The 18,873-nt window shown below is 51.6% G+C and overlaps 2 protein-coding genes across 2 annotated transcripts in view; both read right to left on the bottom strand.

Moving 5' to 3' along the window:
• The window catches only part of EPS8L2 (EPS8 signaling adaptor L2), a 59,621-nt gene that overhangs the window by 8,201 nt on the left and 32,547 nt on the right, over positions 1 to 18,873 (bottom strand). Inside the window, exons 4-15 of the mRNA XM_062623320.1 lie at positions 14,508 to 14,572; positions 10,231 to 10,392; positions 9,205 to 9,354; positions 9,000 to 9,079; positions 8,467 to 8,606; positions 7,137 to 7,216; positions 6,569 to 6,695; positions 6,131 to 6,219; positions 5,394 to 5,468; positions 4,568 to 4,716; positions 4,271 to 4,397; positions 3,306 to 3,421 (exon numbers count right to left, since the gene is read on the bottom strand). Of these exons, the coding sequence (XP_062479304.1) occupies positions 3,306 to 3,421; positions 4,271 to 4,397; positions 4,568 to 4,716; positions 5,394 to 5,468; positions 6,131 to 6,219; positions 6,569 to 6,695; positions 7,137 to 7,216; positions 8,467 to 8,606; positions 9,000 to 9,079; positions 9,205 to 9,354; positions 10,231 to 10,392; positions 14,508 to 14,572 (1,360 nt within the window). The remainder of the gene's footprint in view (positions 1 to 3,305; positions 3,422 to 4,270; positions 4,398 to 4,567; positions 4,717 to 5,393; positions 5,469 to 6,130; positions 6,220 to 6,568; positions 6,696 to 7,136; positions 7,217 to 8,466; positions 8,607 to 8,999; positions 9,080 to 9,204; positions 9,355 to 10,230; positions 10,393 to 14,507; positions 14,573 to 18,873) is intronic.
• PLCB2 (phospholipase C beta 2) overlaps positions 1 to 18,873 on the bottom strand; it is a 277,519-nt gene that overhangs the window by 2,590 nt on the left and 256,056 nt on the right. The gene's annotated exons all lie outside the window — the stretch shown is intronic.

The following is an 18,873-nucleotide window of genomic DNA, read 5'->3' on the forward strand; positions in this document are numbered from 1 at the left end:
CCAAGGACTGGGGAGACTGGGAAAACACAAACATGTTCTGATTGCACCTCCTGAGCGCAGTCAAGTGGGAAACTCTCCCATCCTAAGTGGAAACAACTGCTCCGTATGCCAGAGAGGGGAGAAACAAGCCCCAGTGCTGGGGGAAGTAGTGTTGGGAATAAATACAGGCAGAACTGACTGGAAGTCTGTGGTTTTCATCAGGCACCACTGAGCTACTGACACAGAATCTGCAGCTTCCAAGGAAAAGTGAGTTTGAATGTTTCCATTCTAAGATTCATTCTGGGGTGGGGAAGAGGAATGTGTCTGAATATGCTGCTTGGGAATTCCTGACACAAGCATATGTGGCTTTCAACACTGACCTGGCTTTTCATGTGGGGAGAGACAAAATAAATATGGGGGACTGGAAAAACTGGTGGAAAAGTGGAATGAAAGGTTCCCTTTGAGCCAAACTGAACTGGTTTCTTTTATCCCCATGGGCTTTGCCTGGCTTAGGAAAAAATGCAGATCTCACCTTTTCCTTCTTCAGCTTTATAATCCCAGAAAGGTTTGCAGTGTGGAAAATCTCCCTTGCCTTGTGTAAGGAGCAGGGAGGAGCTATTTTAATGCCCCTTCTATGGAGCTTTCTGCTTCTGGCTTGCAGTCTGCATAGTCACCACCTGCTGCAGGAGGCCCCTGGGTGCTGTGCTCACGGTGGATTCTCCTCTGGTTTGTGTTATGTGTAACTCAATGGAGGCAGTGCTGTGGGGTTTAACCTGGTGGTTTTCTGGGGTCAGTGATTTTAAATCCATGAGCTATGGAAACTCTGGACTGTTTCTGAGGGACCCATAAAACCTGACTGTGAAAAGCAAGCCCATCATGCTTTTACTTGCATTTTACTGTCTTCATTAGGTGGCTTTTGGTGGTGTAAAGGTTGAAAACATTGCTGTAGTTTGATTTGGAACAGCTCTTGGTCTGGTTACAGCCGTGTGCAATACATAAGATGTGAGTCTGCAGTGGAGGAGCAGCTTTTCAGGCAGGCTGAATCCATCAGTCAGGAATGGGAGTGGGGGCCTTACCCTGAAGGTGGGGAGGGGGAGCCTGGAATTCCATCTCCTGTAGGATTCCAGGGGTGAGTTACAAGGACTTTGAAGCTACTGTGTACTTTGCAGGCACCTGGATTTTTGCACAAGTGACCTTTGCTGATGGTTGTAATGTTGCTTGGGGCTTTCATGACACTGCAGCTAAAATCCCTGGTGTAAACAGGTATTATGTACTGATGCATGGCTATTATTGGTAATACAGGGGCTCTGGGTTGGCAAACTACCTCAGTTCACTCTGAAAGAAGCATGAGTAGAGCAGGAAATGTGTCTCTCCCAGCTGTGATTGTGGCAAACATCTGGACACACCTGGCTGAGGTTTGCTCTGGGCTGAAGGAGGAGTCAAAGCACGTTCTCAACTGTAGCATCTGCTTCAGTGCCTTTGACTTTGATGGTTTCTTCCTTAAATGCTATCCATAAGGAGCTCTTGGTGTGTCAGTCTGGAAAGCAGGTAGAAAGCTACACCACCTACCCCAGGAGAGAGAGAGATCCTCATCTACTCCTCCACAAGCCCACACTGTAGTTAGACTGGGTGGTGTCTCAGGGAGATGGTCACCTTGGTAAGTTGTATTTGGGACTCAAACTACTATTTATAGTGCTGAGACTAACACTAAAGACAGGCTTAAATCATAAAGCCACAGAGCCGTTTGGGTTGGAAGGGACCTTAAAGCTCCTCCAGCTCCAACCCCTGCCACAGGCATGGACCCCTTCCACCGGAGCAGCTTGCTCCAAGCCCCTCTGTCCAACCTGGCCTTGAACACTGCCAGGGATGGGGCAGCCACAGCTTCTCTGGGCACCCTGTGCCAGCGCCTCAGCACCCTCCCAGGGAAGAGCTTCTGCCTAAGAGCTCAGCTCAGTCTCCCCTCTGGCAGGTGATGTTCTCATGTAAACTAAGTTCTCTTTATTTTCCATAACCTCCCTGAGAAACATGGAATTGGAGAGGAGAATTTCTTAGCATTCTTTCCCTACTCAATGCTGTGTCCTTACTGTTTTATGATCCCACCAGGACTTTTGATGGGGTGAATGAGAAGTTATTTTGCTGAGATAGTTGAATTTAAGGTATTTTGCTGCCAGTTTGTAGTAGTTGAGCTTATAAATCTTTTGGATTAGACATAAACCCACGAAAACCAGTCTGGCTTGAAGGTTTTCTCCTAGTTTAGGGCTGGCTATAGAAAAGCTCATGGCTGAGGGCTTTGCTGGGTCTGCCCTGCCAGTCTTTGAGGAGCTGAAGCTGATAACTTCATGTCAAATCACTGTGCAGTGGAGTATGGCAAAGGATTCAGTTTGGGAAGAGTTGGTTGAAACTCGGATCTTGTGAAATCTCAAGGGCTTGAGCTCATGTAAATAAGTGAAACCCTTAAAGCTCTGAACCAAAAGCTTTGGTTTTATGCAGATTTTATACCACTGAGTAACTGGTAATGGAAAACTGGCAGTAGGGCAGAGAATTTGCTTAGATTTTAAAGGAAGAGTGTTTTCACTGGGAAAAGGCTTGAGGCAAAGGGGTGGCCTGGTTGGTTCTGGGTTGGGAACTGAACTTCCCAAGACTCCTGAAGAAAGCAGAAGGGGTTTTACCCATTTTCTGGCTTTATCCCATTAAAAAGAGTTGTCTGAAACCAGCATCCTGCCAGTCTCCTGATGGAGAGGTGGGCGAGACTGGAAACACTCATGCTTCATTCAGCTTCCCTTTGGCTGTGTCTCAAAGCAAAAGAAGGAGCTGCTGCCTCCAGAGAACCAAAGTGGTGCTTCCTCAGCTGAAATGTTTTTCATGCAGGTCAGGCTGCACTTCTGAACATTGGAAAGCTCTCATGTGCCTTAGTACAGATTCTTCCTATGAGCAGGTTCCTTCTCTGCAAGCTGTTGTGGCTTTGGGACGCTTGGATGAATGGATGCTAACTCCTCTTAAGGCATGGAGAACAGAAGGACAGTGTCTTTAGCACATGATCCTTAATATCACTTTGGACTGCTGCTATGAAACAAGACCTACTGCTTGACTGAGGTCTATTTTCACCTCTTGTGCTGGAAATCACATGTAATTCATTTCCCACCAGTAGGCCTACTGCTGATTAACTGGGTCACACACAACCTTTGAGTTCCCTGATCTGGTTATCAAGCCTGCATTAATAATGGCAGGGTTTTACCCACCACAGCCAAAGCATCCTGGTGCTGGGATAGGTTGTGGCGTGTGTTTATGAGGTTGCAGGTGGGAGCTGGGTGGTGCTGGTACAGTACCTGTTTACATGCTGAGTTACATTCTGCTTGAAGGCATCCACAGCCTGGCTCTGCTCAGTGCTCTGGCCACGCTTGAGAGAGGAGTTCCGGTAAGGATATCCATTGGCTGATGAGAGCTGGGAAGGCAAAAATGGAGCCAGTGTTACCAGAGAGGGGAAAGATGTATCAGAGAAAAGGAGAGCAATAGATGAATCGTGGCCTGCAAGCTTGTGATCATGATGAGGTGAACACCAAAGAAATGTTCTTCAGGCAAACTTGTATGTGTGGGGCTCAGTTAACATAGAATCCTAGAATGGGTTGAGTTGGAAAGGACCTTCAAGCTCACCCAGTTCCAACCCCTGCCACGGGCAGGGACCCCTTCCACTGGAGCAGCTTGCTCCAAGCCCCTGTGTCCAGCCTGGCCTTGAGCACTGCCAGGGATGGGGCAGCCACAGCTTCTCTGGGCACCCTGTGCCAGCGCCTCAGCACCCTCACAGGGAAGAGCTTCTGCCTAAGAGCTCAGCTCAGTCTCCCCTTGGGCCATTCCCCTTGGCCTGTCCCTACAGGCCCTGGTCCAAAGCCCCTCTCTGGATACAGTATAGGTCCTCTTTAGGTATTGGGCGATACTATGGTGTAGTATCTTATTTTCTGTCATCAGGAGGAGAAGCTGATCATTGCTGCCCTTTTCTGGCCTTATTTCTTTCTTATTTAACTGGAGTAACCACATCCCAGCTATAGAATCATAGAATAGGGTTGGAAAGGACCTTAAGCTCATCCAGTTCCAACCCCCCTGCCATGGGCAGGGACACCTCCCACTAAACCATGGCACCCAAGGCCCTGGCCTTGAACACCGCCAGGGATGGGGCATTCACAGCTTCCCTGGGCAGCCCATTCCAGTGCCTCACCTATTTGTCATTCCCTCCCTCTCGCTCTGACAAAGGGGGAGGCAGAGAGAAGGGAAGACGACCATGGGGCATGAGACCAACCTCCTCTTGCAAGTGTCCGATGTCTATTTCCCAGGGAGCTCCACGGAAGATTTCCACGGGTGGTTCCCAACCGTTGCGGAATTTGGGGATGTAGGTGGGAATGTTCGCTTCCCGCGGCCATTCGGCTCTAGGACATGAAGCAGGGAATAGCTGGTGAGATCCGTGTCTCCAAAAGCACCTCAGGGAGGAGCACTGGGGGCATCGGGGCATCCCCGACCCCTCGGCATGGCTGTAACGTCAAGCACTACCCCTGCCTTTCTCCTGGGGAGCCTGGTGGGGCAGCAGCGCTGTCCTCACCTGGATCTGGTCCATGTCTCCCCCAGGGAGTCCCAGAGGTTTATCTCCTTTGGTGTGAGGTGTCCTCGGAGGAAATCTGTGGTGTCTTTGGAAAGAAGTGGGCTGACGACAGACCTGGCGAGGTCGGGGCCCCCACAGCTACTGACGATCTGGATCACACAAACAGGAGAGGTTTGGTAGGAAACGTTCAATATAGCAAAACAGGACACACACACAGGAACAGGAATCACAGGCACAAGAATCAGTGGCTCTGATGCTTTGAAGTCTCTGTGTCTGCCTGCTCCAAAGGACCAGGCTAATTCACACTAGACTTCTCCTCTTTGCCTTCATCAGTAAGGGGGAGGTTTCACAACACAGATGGGCTAAGTTACTGTTTTGCTGTCACCTGAAAGAGACACTGCATTCCCTCAGCATCCCCTTGTTGTCCTCACACTGCACTGAGAGTGCTTGACTTTAAGCAAATAGTAGATAGTTCCTATGTTCCCCAAGGTATAAAATGAAAGCCAGAGGACAAGTCTTCATGCTGAGGGGTGGCCTGAGTCCTTGGCAGCAGCTGATCCCTAGATCAGCTCAGTTGTCTCGGGAATCAGAGAATCAACCAGGTTGGAAAAGCCCTTTAAGCTCATCAGGTCCAACCGTTCCCAGCACTGCCAAGGAAGCCACTAACCCATGGCACTGAGGCCTCGTCTCCACGGTGTGTGAGCACTTGCAGGGCCAGTGACTGCAGCACTGCTCTGGGCAGCCTGTTCCAATGCCTGAGCACCCTCTGGGGCAGGAATTGTCCATACAAAGCAAGTCCCCAGTGAAACCAATGAATGAGGTTTACCAGTTCCAGTGGCCCAAATAGGAAGTGCACCAGCTCTGAGGCGCTGGGGTTCTGGATGTGCTTCCTCAGCTTGGCCTGGAAAGGGGAAGGAAACCCAGATTAACTCCAACCTGCTTTTGCCTTCTCTTTTCTGTCACATGGAGGGATTGCTGCTGTTTGCTGTAGTCAATAACAGCCTGAGAAGTAAAGGAACTTCAAACAGTGCACCTGAAAGCAGGGCGGAAAAGTGAGTGAGGAGTGGGAATCATCCCGTTTTAGTTCTAAGAGTGCTAAAGCTTAGAAGGGGTGAGGTACCTACTGTATTAAAATCAGTCCTTTTGGAGCTATTTTATAGAACCCCAGTCCTGGTTTGGCTTGAAAGGAGCTTAAAGCTCATCCAGTCCCAACTCCCTACCGTGGGCAGGGACCCCTTCCACTAGAGCAGCTTGCTCCAAGCCCCTGTGTCCAGCCTGGCCTTGAACACTCACAGCTTCCCAAATGCTTTGAGGCAGGGCTGTGTCTGTGAAGGGATCCAGGCCTGCTCAGTCCCATCCTGGACGTTATGTTTCTAGTTTCAGTTTCACCACTTGGCCTCAGAACCCTGCACAAGGTGTGTTCTGGATTCTGAAGGGTCTGGAATTCACACCTTTGTCCCTTCATAGCGTTTTTAGTTCAATTTTCATTCTAAATGCTTGTTACCTGATCTATGGGGGAAAGCCCTGTCACTGCATGGGATGAAAACACCTTCTGTGTCTTACCAAGAGGTTAAAAGCCAGTTTGGTTTTCTGGAAGCAGTCGATGAACTCGGCCTCACTTGGGGGTCTTGCTCGAAGAGTCAGCACACCCTCTGCATGAGAAGGGAGACAGGACACTGTCATTAGAGCATCCCTGTTCAGGAAGGATTCACCTTGCTGGCATGCAGAAGACATGGCAGTAATGGGTGCTGAGACAAGAACTACTGCAAGTCAAGGGTTCAGGGAAAGTGAGAAGTATTTCTGTGTGCTGGAGGCTTCCCCAGGCTCTGTGTGCTCTGTGAGACCTTAAAGCTCCTCCAGTTCCAGCCCCCTGCCATGGGCAGGGACGCCTTCCACTAGAGCAGCTTGCTCCAAGCCCCTGTGTCCAACCTGGCCTTGAACACTGCCAGGCTGTTCATCCATGCCCCTGTGCTCCCTGTTTCTCCCAGCTGCTGCATGTACCTGCTGGCCCTTTCTTCTTGTTCTTCTTCCCTTTCTTCCTCTGGTTGAGCTGCCTGAATGCTTCTGCAGCCTTCTGAAGCCTGGCAACAAACACCTCAATGTCATCCAGAGTGCAGTTCAGGATTTGCTGTGAGGACACAAATGCAACAAAGCAAAGTGAATCCCTGAGTGTGCTGCCCTGCTCCTGCCTCACTTCCTGCAGGAATGCGCGGGAGCAGGGAATCCAGGCATGGAATGAAGCTGAATTCATCACTTCCCAAACACAAAGCTGTGCCTCGTGCTGTGCTTATCAATGTGACAAGTGACCCCTGCTAATGGATGGCTGGAAAACAACCCCAAGACCAGGCTGTGGGCTGGGGAGGAGCAGAGCTGAAATCAGCAGAGCTGCCTCGGGTCAAAGGGAACTGTAACCGAGCCAGTGATGGAGCTTTGCCTTTGGTCACCTTATCTTCATGCACAGTAGATGGCAGTTTGGCAATGACTATGCATTAAGTATCTGTTCATGGAAGAGCCCTTTGCTTCCCTCCTCTCTTCTCCCTGCTGACCACTTGCCCTTCTTGTTACCCACCGTTTCCTTCTCAATCTTCTGTGCTAGGATGGCTCGGGACTCCTCGTGGTCATGGCCACCGGAGCCTCGTCGCTCATAGTCTGCAGAGAAGGCAGGGAGAGAAAATGGATTTACTCCAAGTTTGAAAATGGGCTCCATTAAATACAGGGGCAGCCTCTTGTGACACGAATGCGTCAGCTCAGTATAACAGGGTTTGAAAGGGCCAGGGCAGGAGGTGTTGGGACAGTGGGATATGGAGTGGGAGACGTGGGGAGGCAGTTCTGGCAAAGGACCACATAAAACTATATGTCATCTTTCAGATGAGGTGAACAGTTTTGACTAGTGTAGGGAAAGCAATAAGGTGTGTTTCAAAGGAGAAGCAATAACAGAATCAGAATGGTTTGGGTTGGAAAGGACCTTAAAGCTCATCCAGTTCCAATCCCTGCCCCGGCCAGGGATACCTTCCCCTAGAGCAGCTTGCTCCAAGCTCTGTCCAACCTGGCCTTGAACACTGCCAGGCATGGGGCAGCTCTATCTTATGTTCATTATACAAAACTGGCCCTGCAATAGGCTGTTTGGGAGGCCTGAGCATGTGCTTGGCTTCAGATCCTGTCCTGAGTGATTCCTTTCCTCAGCTGGTGTCTGGAGTTTTATATGGTATTCTGGTTATGTGTGCTCCTTAGACCTAGAAACTGATCCTAAGAGAAGGTGGTGCAGTGGGCAGTGATGAGAGGTTACAGTTTGCTCACCATTTAATCAGTCTAAACTTTTGTCAAAGACTTCTTTCTTGAAAGGGAAATAGAGGTTTTATCAAGCCAGCTCCAAGAGGCTGAAGTCAGGATGCTTTTGGAATAAGATTTAGATCAGCACATGCTGGAGATGAGTCCAGATCTGCAGTTCCACACTCGGATTCATACACACTGCTTTATTTGAGAGTGAAATCTTGGCTCCTGCCAAGTCAGCAGAGGCAGGAATTTGCCTTTCTGATTAGGCCTTTTTAAGATCACTGGTGCCTGGTCCAAACTTGATGGCTCAGTTTTCCAAGGGGCTTTCAGCTATTTTGGGAATTTCAGTATCCCAAGTAGCGTTACAGGGAATTTAAAGGAGCTTTGATTTATTGAGCTGTGGTTGAGCAGAAGATGCCTCCTGTGAGCCTAGTGAGTAGCAGTGTTTGCTGATTTTTAGGCATTTATGAAGCACAGCAGAGAAGCAACATGTTGTGCCTCTGGTATGTGTCTGCTGTAACACAGTGAAACCCCACCAGGCTTCCCTGTGCTCCAGCAGGGCAGGGTGACCATAGGCCATTTCGGGAGGGTTGGGAATCCCACCACTTGCCGAGTGCTCCCAGTACCTGGATCGTGCTGGGAAGGGGGTGCCACCCGGTTCCTGTTCATCGCTGAGCCTCGCACGTCGTGCTGGATCGGGATAGGAGCCGGCCCCTGTGGTGGTGGGAGGATGGATTGCCTCTGCCTGATCTTCTCCTGGTTTGCTCTGCAAAGGGAACACAGAACCACCCTGTCAGTGCTCCTCCTGGCTCTGAGGCTTCTGAAAATGGGCTTGTTTAATCCCAGTTGTATCACAGAACCCCAGCCTGGTTTGAGTTGGGACCCTAAAGCTCCTCCAGCTCCAACCCCTGCCACGGGCAGGGACCCCTTCCACTGGAGCAGCTTGCTCCAAGCCCCTGTGTCCAACCTGGCCTTGAGCACTGCCAGGGATGGGGCAGCCACAGCTTCTCTGGGCACCCTGTGCCAGCGCCTCAGCACCCTCCCAGGGAAGAGCTTCTGCCTAAGAAGAATAGGAAGGAACTTCCTTGAGTTCTTATCAAAGTCAGGAAAACTTGGAAACCGCTTGATCTGCCAGGTTCAAGTATCCCACAGTACTCACTTGAGTGTCTGTGGCCGTATCTTCTTCCCATGCTTGTGGTCTGCCAGGGCACTTTCAATGTCCTCGTGCACCATCTCCGCCTCAAAGACAAAACAGGGATGGTTTAGGGGCTTTGCTTTGGAAGGGTTTGAAGGCTTTAAGTGGGTGCAGGAGGAAGAGCACAGTTTGTTCTCTGTTTCACCCCAGCAGTGGGGGCTCTGCTCACCTCCACCTCGTCGCAGTTGAAGAAGTGGATGTCAGGTTTGTGCTGCTCGGAATCCTGGCACACCAGGAGGAGGATGGAGGAATAACGCATCTGGTTCAGCACCGTCTGGCAGTGCTGGACCGTGGGCAGGGGAAAGTCCTCCAGCTCCTCCTGCAAGAGGAAGAGGAAGGGGTCAGGCAATGGGGAGGCACTGAACTGATGGGGAATGGTCCCATGTGTGAGCTCCTAGGGTTCCTGTTTGAGGAGGGAGACCTGGCAGAGCTTGTGCTTCTCCACTGTGGCTTGTTGGGCTCTTCAGAGATACATGTGAAGGATTGCAGAGGGCCAGTGGCTTGGGACTGTGCAATAGGAGAGAGGTGGATGGCAGAGGTGAGCTCTTGTTCTCCTCCAAGTTCTCCATATGGGGCCCAGTCTGAGACTTCAAGAACTTTAGTTTTGCTGCTCACCATCATCTTACTGCTGCGCTCTGCCTGCACCAGTACAGTCATCATGCATCCCAGCAGTGCACTGGGAGGAGAGATGCTTTGTGTGAGGGGTGCACCCTCCCACTGTGTCCTTGGATGACCTTGGGCCTAGATTCTTTATTTTCTCATTGCTCAAATCAGGGCATCCATCATCTGGATGCTCTTTCCCTTTGGATTAGGTGTCCTACGCAGGTGTATGTGTATTGTCTGTCAAAACAGGGCACTGCTCTTGGGCAGGTGATCCTGTGTGTTGTTTTAATACAAGTAGTATTGTCCTTCCCTCTCTGCTTATGCCTTATGAGGGTCTCTCTGGACCTGCCAGTGCATCACTCCCACAGAAAGCCTGATGGTGTCTTGCATGTGGACTATCTGCACTCTGGAGCTGTGAGTAAACCACCTCACACCTGCCTGCCCTTTGAATTGGAGCCAGCCCCTGTTCACTCAGGAGCGGATTCCAGTAGGGATTCACCCTCATTTGGGCTCCTTGCAAATGTCCCTCCCAGGCAGGATGGGGAGGGAATGGGCTGTACCCCACATGTTGTTCTGTGAGGAGCTCTGGTACCTGTGACTCGCAGTCCAGGAGCCGGATGGACTTGTCATTCACTTGCAGCAGCATCTCCTGTGTCCAGATCTTCTCTTTGGAGTTGAGCAGGATGAGTTTCCGGATGGCATCATCCACCGTCACGATGGACTCGCTCTTGTCCATGATGAAGGTGGCCAAGTGCTGGAGTCGGGGGGGGGAAAGGAGGGAAAAACACGTCAAAACACTTGGTAGTGTTTGTGAATCAACGTGAAACCATCTCTAAAGGCTTGAACTCCTCTTTGTCTGCTTCCTGGCGCACAGGGAGGAGAGAGTTGCAGCAGAATGTGTATGTTTTGGTGGTTAGCACCTGGCCACAGTGGTGAAAGATCTGGGTGTTGTAACGCAGCGCCATGAGTTTCACCACCCATATTTATCTCCCTGTATGTCCCTTCAGCACCTCTGGCCCCCATCCAGCAGTGCGGGGTGCCTTATACACAGGAGTTAGTTCCTGGCTTGTCTCACACTGACTTGGAAGCTTCAGTATGGGAGTTAAGCTCCACTTGCCAAGCTCAAAGCAGCTGCATTCCACGCGAGGGGAATGCTGGGCAGGGAGGCAGCTGCAGAAGGAAGCGTGTCGCATCCCAGTGGTGCGTGAAGGCCACCCCAGAAATCCAGGCTGTTTATTTCCCTCCCCTCTGATGAGCAGCCAGTGCAGGGCATGCTGCTCTCTGTGCATGGGGGGAAGGCCCATCTGCCAGCAGAGGGAACCTGAGGCAAGGGAAGCTGGAAGTCTGACTCTGCAGTGGTCCCTGTGTGACACAGGGCACAGCCGGGCCATGGTGACAGCAGGGGAAGGGAAGATAATCGGTTGCAGTTGGCTCCAGACAAGGTGGATGCAGAGGGAAAGGCTCAGGTTTCAAGCCCTGGTAACCATGACAGGCAGAAAGGGCTCCTTAAACGTGATGGTTCATGTGATGGTGGGAATTGGGTGGATAGGAATGGTGGTAACCAATTCCCAAGGACTGGAAAGAGCAGAGATAGAGGATAAACACTGCAGAGCGTTAAAACCCAATCCTGTGTTCATAAAGCAAAGGTACTGGGTGAGGCACTGGCCAAATAACACTCCTGGCAGGTATGTGAGCTGAAGGCTGAGATTAGCCATGCAATCAGGCCTGAGAAACATGCTCAGGTGTGTTAGTGTGATGGTAAAACAGTGCATGGGAAGGTATTCACAAAGTCAACACTATCTGTGCAGAGGTGACAAACCCTCTGCTTTCTGAGCAGTGCAGGGCATTGGTTTATACCTGGTGACAGCCATTCTTATCTCGTCTATTATCTTAAAGGCAGGTTTACAGGCTACATAAATTCCTTTGGGGTTTACTGTTAGGTTTTATGCAGGCGAAAGCTACTTGAGTAACTCGGAGTATTTCCTCTTTTCCATTTCCTTCAAATACTGGTGGAATGAGAAGGAGGATCTTTGACTTATCCCCTTAACCTCCCTTTTCATCCGCATGGATCTTCGGCTATAGTGGCTCTTGTCAGAAGGGGCAATGATTGCATCCACTATTCAACTTATAGAGGACTTCAAAGGGTGTAAAATGCCTCTTGTAAAACTTTTCTCCCTATCTCGCTGCCGCCACTGAAATCCTGTTTGCCTCAGTCAAAGTTCAGGGTAAGGACTCCAAGTGGGTGGCATGTGGCATGATTCATGAAGAATTCATGTACGTGTCAGTGGTTAAAGTACCTGCTCTGCTTCCACGAGGGCCTGTGGGGATGGCGGCAGGGCCAGGGCCTCTCTCCAAGTGAGTGTTTCTTCATGTCTGTATTTCATTGTAAGCAACTGAACTGGCTCCTTCATGTCTAACCATGGACTTGAGCTCTCTGCTGGACTGGGGTCTTCAAACCAGAGAAGAGAGGGCTACTAAATATAGAATCATAGAATGGTTTATGATGGAAGGGACCTTAAAGCTCATCCAGTCCCAGCCTCCTGCCACAGGCAGGGACCCCTTCCACTGGAGCAGCTTGCTCCAAGCCCCTGTGTCCAACCTGGCCTTGAACACTGCCAGGGATGGGGCAAGTTAAAGCCATTCCCCTTGGCCTGTCCCTCCAGTGTCTGATGAAGAGCCCTCTCTAGCATCCTTGTAACCCCCTTCAGATACTGGAAGCTGCTCTGAGCTCTCCACACAGCTTCTCTTTCCCAGGCTGAACAGCCCCAATGTTCTCAGCCTGTCTCCATATGGGAGATGCTCCAGGCCCTGAGCATCCTTGTGGTCTCCTCTGGCCTTGCTCCAACAGTTCCATGTCCTTCTTATGTTGAGGACACCAGATCTGCATCCAGTGCTGCAAATGGGATCTCACGAGAGCAGAGCAGAGGGGCAGGATCACCTGCTGCTCATGCTCCTATATGATCCTCTTAAAAGTGTTTTCCTTTCTCCCCTTGCCCAGTTGGCAGTGGGAATGGTCCAGCTGGCTTCAGATGGGCACCTCCATCCTGTGGTGGTCAGCACTGGCGTATTCCATTACAGGAATTGCCAGGCCTGGGACATTCAGGCTGGCTCCTTGTCTTTGACTGGTTGCCTGTGACACTGGGAGCTGCATTTGGCTGAGTTCCCGTTGTGGTTGAATGGTTTTGGGTTACTTGAGAGGACACAGTAGCTGGGGGGAGCTGAAAGGTGATAGTCCATGAGGGCTCTGTTGTATGGGCAAGTGAGGGAGCCCTGCGTTTAACCTGTCTGCGCTGATCACGGGGGGTTTGAAGCACAGGGTGATGAGGGATGGCAGCTCCCACTGCTCATCAGATGAAGAGAGGGAAGGGAAGGAGGACAAGAGCAGCTCCATTTCCCGTTTCCTTGTGCAGAATTCCCTCGTCCTTTTAACACCTTTTTTCCTCCATTCTCATCCCCTCAGTTACCACACACTTCCATTTGCTGCATCTTGATTATTCAGACAGGGAAGCTGTGATAAATGATGGGTTCATGGGCCATTTTCACATTGAAAGCACAAAAGAGGTCCACGTGTAATGAAACGAACTTCACATGTTGTACTCATCATTCCTGTCCTCCCTTCCCATCAGTGGTTCCCCATCTGCAGGCTGCAGTGACAGTGTCTGGCTGAACGACTGAGCAGCAATGGCTCTCCAGCAGGTTCCTCAGGCACTGACTTCCCATGCTCATGCCACACCTCATAGCAAGAGGCTGGAGTTGCTGATCTGTGTCCACAAACCTTGGTCCTAGATGGAGCCCAGCAAGGGAAAGGGGTCAAACCAGTGAGTTCCTAGCTTCGGTTCAGGTCACCCACTGGATGTGCAGCAGCAGTGAGTGGTCCCTGTTTCTCTCCCCATCCCCAAAGCAGTGTCTGATGTGGATGTCTCCCACTCTTCAGCTCAAAGAAACATGTGAGACCCCAGGGAGGGGCAGTTATAGGGCCTGGGGTGACCTGTGTCATGGGAGAAGCCACCAAAGCTTCAACCCAGCTTTGTTCCAGGGTTTGGGGGTGATTCAGAGCTGTGCCATGGCTCTTTGTAGCCTTGGGAGGATCTGGGCTGTAGCAGAGACTCTTTGCTTGGACTTCCAAATACTGCCATTCTGTACTGGAACTCTGGAGAGCAGCAGGGAAATGAGATGCAGGAGAGCTGGTGTTGATTTTAGAGCAGGCAATATGTGAGAGGAGAGAAAGGAGAGGATCCCGTCCAGCCTAAACCCTCTGATTCATAGGAAGGAGTGGGGTCAGTCTTAGGAGAGGAATTGTCTCAAGGCTTGTGCTGCTCTCATAGTCCTTTATGAGAGGAGTCTGTTGTGCAGAAATTCCTGTGGGTGCTCTTTCCTTTCCTACCCTTTTGTGCTCAAAGGAATCGTACGAGAAGCCTGGATGACCCCAGCTTCAGTGTATGTGATGGAGAGGACTTGCGTGGCCTCAGCCCCAGGTCCAGGCTAGCAGGACCATGCTGGTAATTCCCTCAAGGAAGGAAAGCTACCACAGATGGCCAAGTCTGAAAGTGTGTCCTACAGGCCAGGAGCTGGAAACTGTGTGTGAACCCAGCCTGGGGGGAAGCCTGGGAGATGTGTTCCTATAGGACCAGGAACAGTGGAAAAGAAACATGAGGTTTCAAGCAGCTTCGCTGTTTGCCTTTCAGGGTGTGAATCACAGAATGGTTTGGGTTGCAAAGGGACCTCAAAGAGCGACTCTTCCTCATTCTAAGAAGCCTCCCAACTCCTCTTTGGCCTAATGAAGGTGTAGGACCAATGAAACAGTTTGTGTTACCAGCACCTATCACTGCCACTGGCCTCGCAGCCCGTAGGGGTTCGTTGCATACTCACCTGTACGTGGTACTGTGATGTCTCGTGCATGATGATGTTGGAGTTGGAGTACTTTTTTCTTTGTTCTGCAACAAGAAGAAGAAAAGAAGGCTTCAGTGGGGTGCTACAGTTATTCCCATCATCTCTGAGCTTCCAGCTTCAGTGGGGGTATTGGGAATAGTAAGGGACAGTCGATTTTAACTTTTGTAACAGGGATTGACATGTCGGTGTGTAGGGGACAGAGAATCCCAGCATCATTGGGGTTAGAAGGGACCTCTGGAGATCATCACAGGGGAGATTTAGGTTGGAGATAAGGCTGAAGTTCTTCCCCGTGAGGGTGCTGAGGCGCTGGCACAGGGTGCCCAGAGAAGCTGTGGCTGCCCCATCCCTGGCAGTGCTCAAGGCCAGGTTGGACACGGGCTTGGAGCAAGCTGCTCTCATGGCAGGGGTCCCTGCCCGTGGTAGGGGTTGGAGCTGGAGGAGCTTTCAGGTCCCTTCCAGCCCAAACCAGGCTGGGATTCTGTGCTTTGGTGATCTGCAGCCTGGATCTTTAATCCTTCCTGGGTTTAACTCAAACCTGAGCACTGGGAAAGGAGATTCCAGTGTTCCAGCATCCTGCTGTCCTTCATCCCAAACCACTCCGTGATGCTATGATTCTATAACAGCCCTTGAATCGTTCTCCAACAGGAACCTTCTACACTGCTGTGACGTTTTAGTTTGCTTTCTGGTGTTTCCTGGCGAGGCACAGTACTTAGAGATAGGGATCAAGGGCAGCCAGAGCCCGAGTTCCTTGTACAATGTATGAGGCAAGAGATGTTCCTTCACTTCCTGCATTTCTTACTGGAAGGTGGCAGTAAGGAGCAACTGGGAGGAAACTGCTTGGAATTTTGTGAGGTCATTGAAGAGAATCCTGTAAGAATTTCCTCTGCCACCTCCTTCATTGGTGCTTGGCCAGGGATTCCTCCTAAATACTTGGCTGGAATAGCAGAGGAGTACCCATCCCAGCCCAGAGTGATCTCAAACATCTTCCTCACCACCTCTGATCCCTGCTCGGCTTACCTAATGCAGTGGCAGTTCTATACATCTGCACCCTTCTTAAAGCCTGACTTACAACACCCTCTCCTCTGTGGCCACACTCACAACCAAGGGGCTTTCAGAACACAGCTGATGTGTTCTGTATTAATGTATTAATCTTCCTTTAGTTGTAGTTTACTTCAAAGCTCTGTAACGCCTGCTGGGGGCCAGGGGCTTCTCTCTGGCACCCAGAAGTATCCTATAGGAATTCATTTGCTTTCTTTCCAAACTTATTAAGGAAAGGATCTTTGGGTGAAGGGGTGCAGGACCCACAAGGCCCAGGTGAGTGAGGATACGTCTCTTCTGAAGTACAGGCAGTGCAATGAAGTGAGGATCAAGGAGAGCCCTGCGAGAGGCTGGAGGTGGGAAGGAGTCTGGATAAGGAGCAGGGTCTGCTGGAGCAGTGACCACTGGACAGGCCACAGGCAGCCAGGGCTCTGGTCACCCCTTGGGTGAGGACATCAGCCTACTGAAGGCGCTGGGGCCACCATGGGTTGTTCGACATCTCCTTTTGCTGCCCTCTGGAAGGTGGTTTGCTTCCTTTTAGTGTGTCCAGCAGGACAAAGCCCTGCCTCTGCAAGGAATTCCTTCCTAGTTTGCCTCTGTGCAAATCCTTTCCCTTCTGGGGAAGGGATGGAGCTCGAGTGGCAGTTCTGCCTTTACCACTGCTGGTGTCTTGCTTTTCCCTCCCCTGTCCCCTGTGTAAAGTCGAAGTGACTATTTCCTATCTGCTGCTGCTCCTCTTGTACCACTGAAGTTACTACACCATTTGTTTCCCCCCCTCCATGAAGTGGCTTCAGTGCCCACTATGGCCAGACATGGTCTCTCTCAGTGCTGCCTTTGCCCCTGGCTGTGATGAGGCACAAATTGCTCTGCAGACAGAGAATCCACCCAGCCCCATCCCTGAGGATTGAGCAAGGTGGGCTCCCTTAGGAGCCTGCAGGTTCTCCTGCACCCTGGCCACCAAAGAAGGAAGAGTGGGTGACAGGAGCAGGGACAAAGGGGGAGTGGAGGGGAATGGGGCTTTTGTGTTGCTTGTCTCTTATCAGGCTCTTTGCAAGTGTATCTTATCGTGGCTGCTGTGGGAGGGACTGGGGGGGACTCCCAGGTCGGGGAGAGGAGCTGGAATGCGCTCAGGGAAAGGGAAGGGGGAGTGGTGCCCTTACCTGCCTTGGGCTCTGCATGGGGAGAGGCCCAGCAGGGGGGAACAGGGCACCCACAGAAGGGAAAGCTTCATTGCAACACGAGCAGTGACTGGGGCTGCCCAGGGCAGGGCTGCAGGCACCGGCCCTGCAAGTGTTCACACACCGTGGAGACGAGGCCTCAGTGCCATGGGGCAGTGGTGGCCTTGGCAGTGCTGGGCTGGATGAGCTTAAAGGGCTTTTCCAACCCAGCTGATCGTGTGAAGCGCTGCTGCCCTGACGGCCTTTTCCTTCTCTTCTGGCTATATCCCAGCAAAACCCAGTCTCTGACCACTTCACCCCAAGACAGCACAATCCCTGGTTGCTCCCAAGCCGTGGGGTTGCTTTCTGCTGTCCTTTACACCTCCAAAGCTACCAGGAACCACCGAGACTCCTGCAAGCAGACACCACCTCCGGCAGCTGCCCCAGCACCAGTTCAGACCGTGCATCCTGTCCATCCCTTTCCCCTCCCACACACACACGGCTGCATGGAGACAGCGGAGGGGTCAGTGCACCGCAGGGATAGGACAGAAATGAAGGTCAGGGTCAGGAAGGATGGAGGTTCCTGAAGCTGGTCATAGTGATGAAGAAGAAGCCCAAGTGTTGGCTGGGGGGGGGGGGTAATTTGCCACCTCGGATGCGTGTCCTCTTGTAAGCCTTGCAAGCAGCAGAGTGCTGGCAAGGAGGAAATTCTGTGATAAGCAGAAAACAAACCCCAAAGCAACCAGTCTGGAGCTTTAGCTTAGTCCTGAGGATGTTCTTGTATTCACTTCTCACCTGAATAGCTCCTACTTAAACCTCCTGCCAGCAGATCCTGGGCAAAGGAAGGAGAAGCTGGATCTGCTGCTTCCCCAGACACTTAACACAGGCACGTGCCTCCTCAGCACTGCTTGCCAGGATCCCTGCGAGTGATTCCTGTACACTCCCTCCTCACAGGTGTGTGTGCTCCTGCATGGAACATGCAGCTTCCTGCCCAGATTTCTCCTGCCTAGAACGTGAGGGGATTTCCAATCAGCCCAGCCAGGCCCTGGAATGCTCCTGGTTCACGTTGAGCTCAGACCCCGTGGTGCTGTGGGGGTTCTTTGGCTGTCCCAGAAGCAGAGGCTGGTGGGGAGGCTGCTTAGGGACTGGTTATGGCTGCCCAAGCTCAGATCTCTCAGGTACGTTGCAGTGTGGGTCTTTCTCATGTTCTCTTGTTAAGTTTACCGGGTGCTCTTGCTCCTGTGACCTGCCCTGGTTTGGGGCTGCAAAGTGCTGCTGGAGTTGGGCCTGGGGCTTGGGACACGTGCAGGTTTGCAGCCTGCTTTGCCTTTGGGTTCCACCTTGGTAGCATGAACATTCCCTCTGGATTCCCTTTGCATCTCTGTCATGCTTTTATTCCTTCTGGCTTCCAGGGAGGCAGGATGAGTGGGGTCCAGCTCAGCCCTATGGACATTGCCAGCAGGTGTCTCTCCAGAACAAGCTTTCCATGGGATTTAGCTTGGGAGTTGCACCATTCCCTTTGGCCAGCAGAGAAGAGCTTTTTAATTTAAGCTCCTCTTGGTGCTGCTCCACAGTCCCAGGGCTGAGCAACGGTACCAAACCCCTCTATGGCCACAGGAGCACACTGAACACACAAAGACACCCAGCATGAAAAGAGAGGGGCTGCTTTCATTCAGAGTTTGGCAGGGGTTGAGAGAACCTGGTTTCAAGCTGACTTTAAAGCTTGTAAACCCTTGTCCAACACTTTGAGCCTGAGCTGTGCCACCAGCTTGGCAGGACACCTGAGTGCTTTGTACCCTGTAGCCCTGTGACTGCAAACACAGCTTGAGCTCTGCCTCTGCCTGATCCTGGCAGCCCTGAAGTGGCTGCTGCTGGCCAACAGAAGTGATTTGTTGATGGACATGTGTGGAGGCCTCAGAGCAGCTTCCAGTGTCTGAACAGGGGTACAGGGGTGCTGGAGAGGAGCTCTTCATCAGGGATGGGAGTGATGGGACAAGGGCTGATGGGTTCAAACTCAGGGGAAGGTTTATCAGGCTATCGGTTATCAGGTTAGAGCTAAGGCACAAGCTCTTCCCTGGGAGGGTGCTGAGGCGCTGGCACAGGGTGCCCAGAGAAGCTGTGGCTGCCCCATCCCTGGCAGTGCTCAAGGC

Source organism: Pezoporus occidentalis, unplaced genomic scaffold (assembly GCF_034315485.1).
Source record: "Pezoporus occidentalis ecotype Australia unplaced genomic scaffold, CSIRO_AGI_Poc_V1 ctg250, whole genome shotgun sequence".
Classification (NCBI taxonomy): domain Eukaryota; kingdom Metazoa; phylum Chordata; class Aves; order Psittaciformes; family Psittacidae; genus Pezoporus; species Pezoporus occidentalis.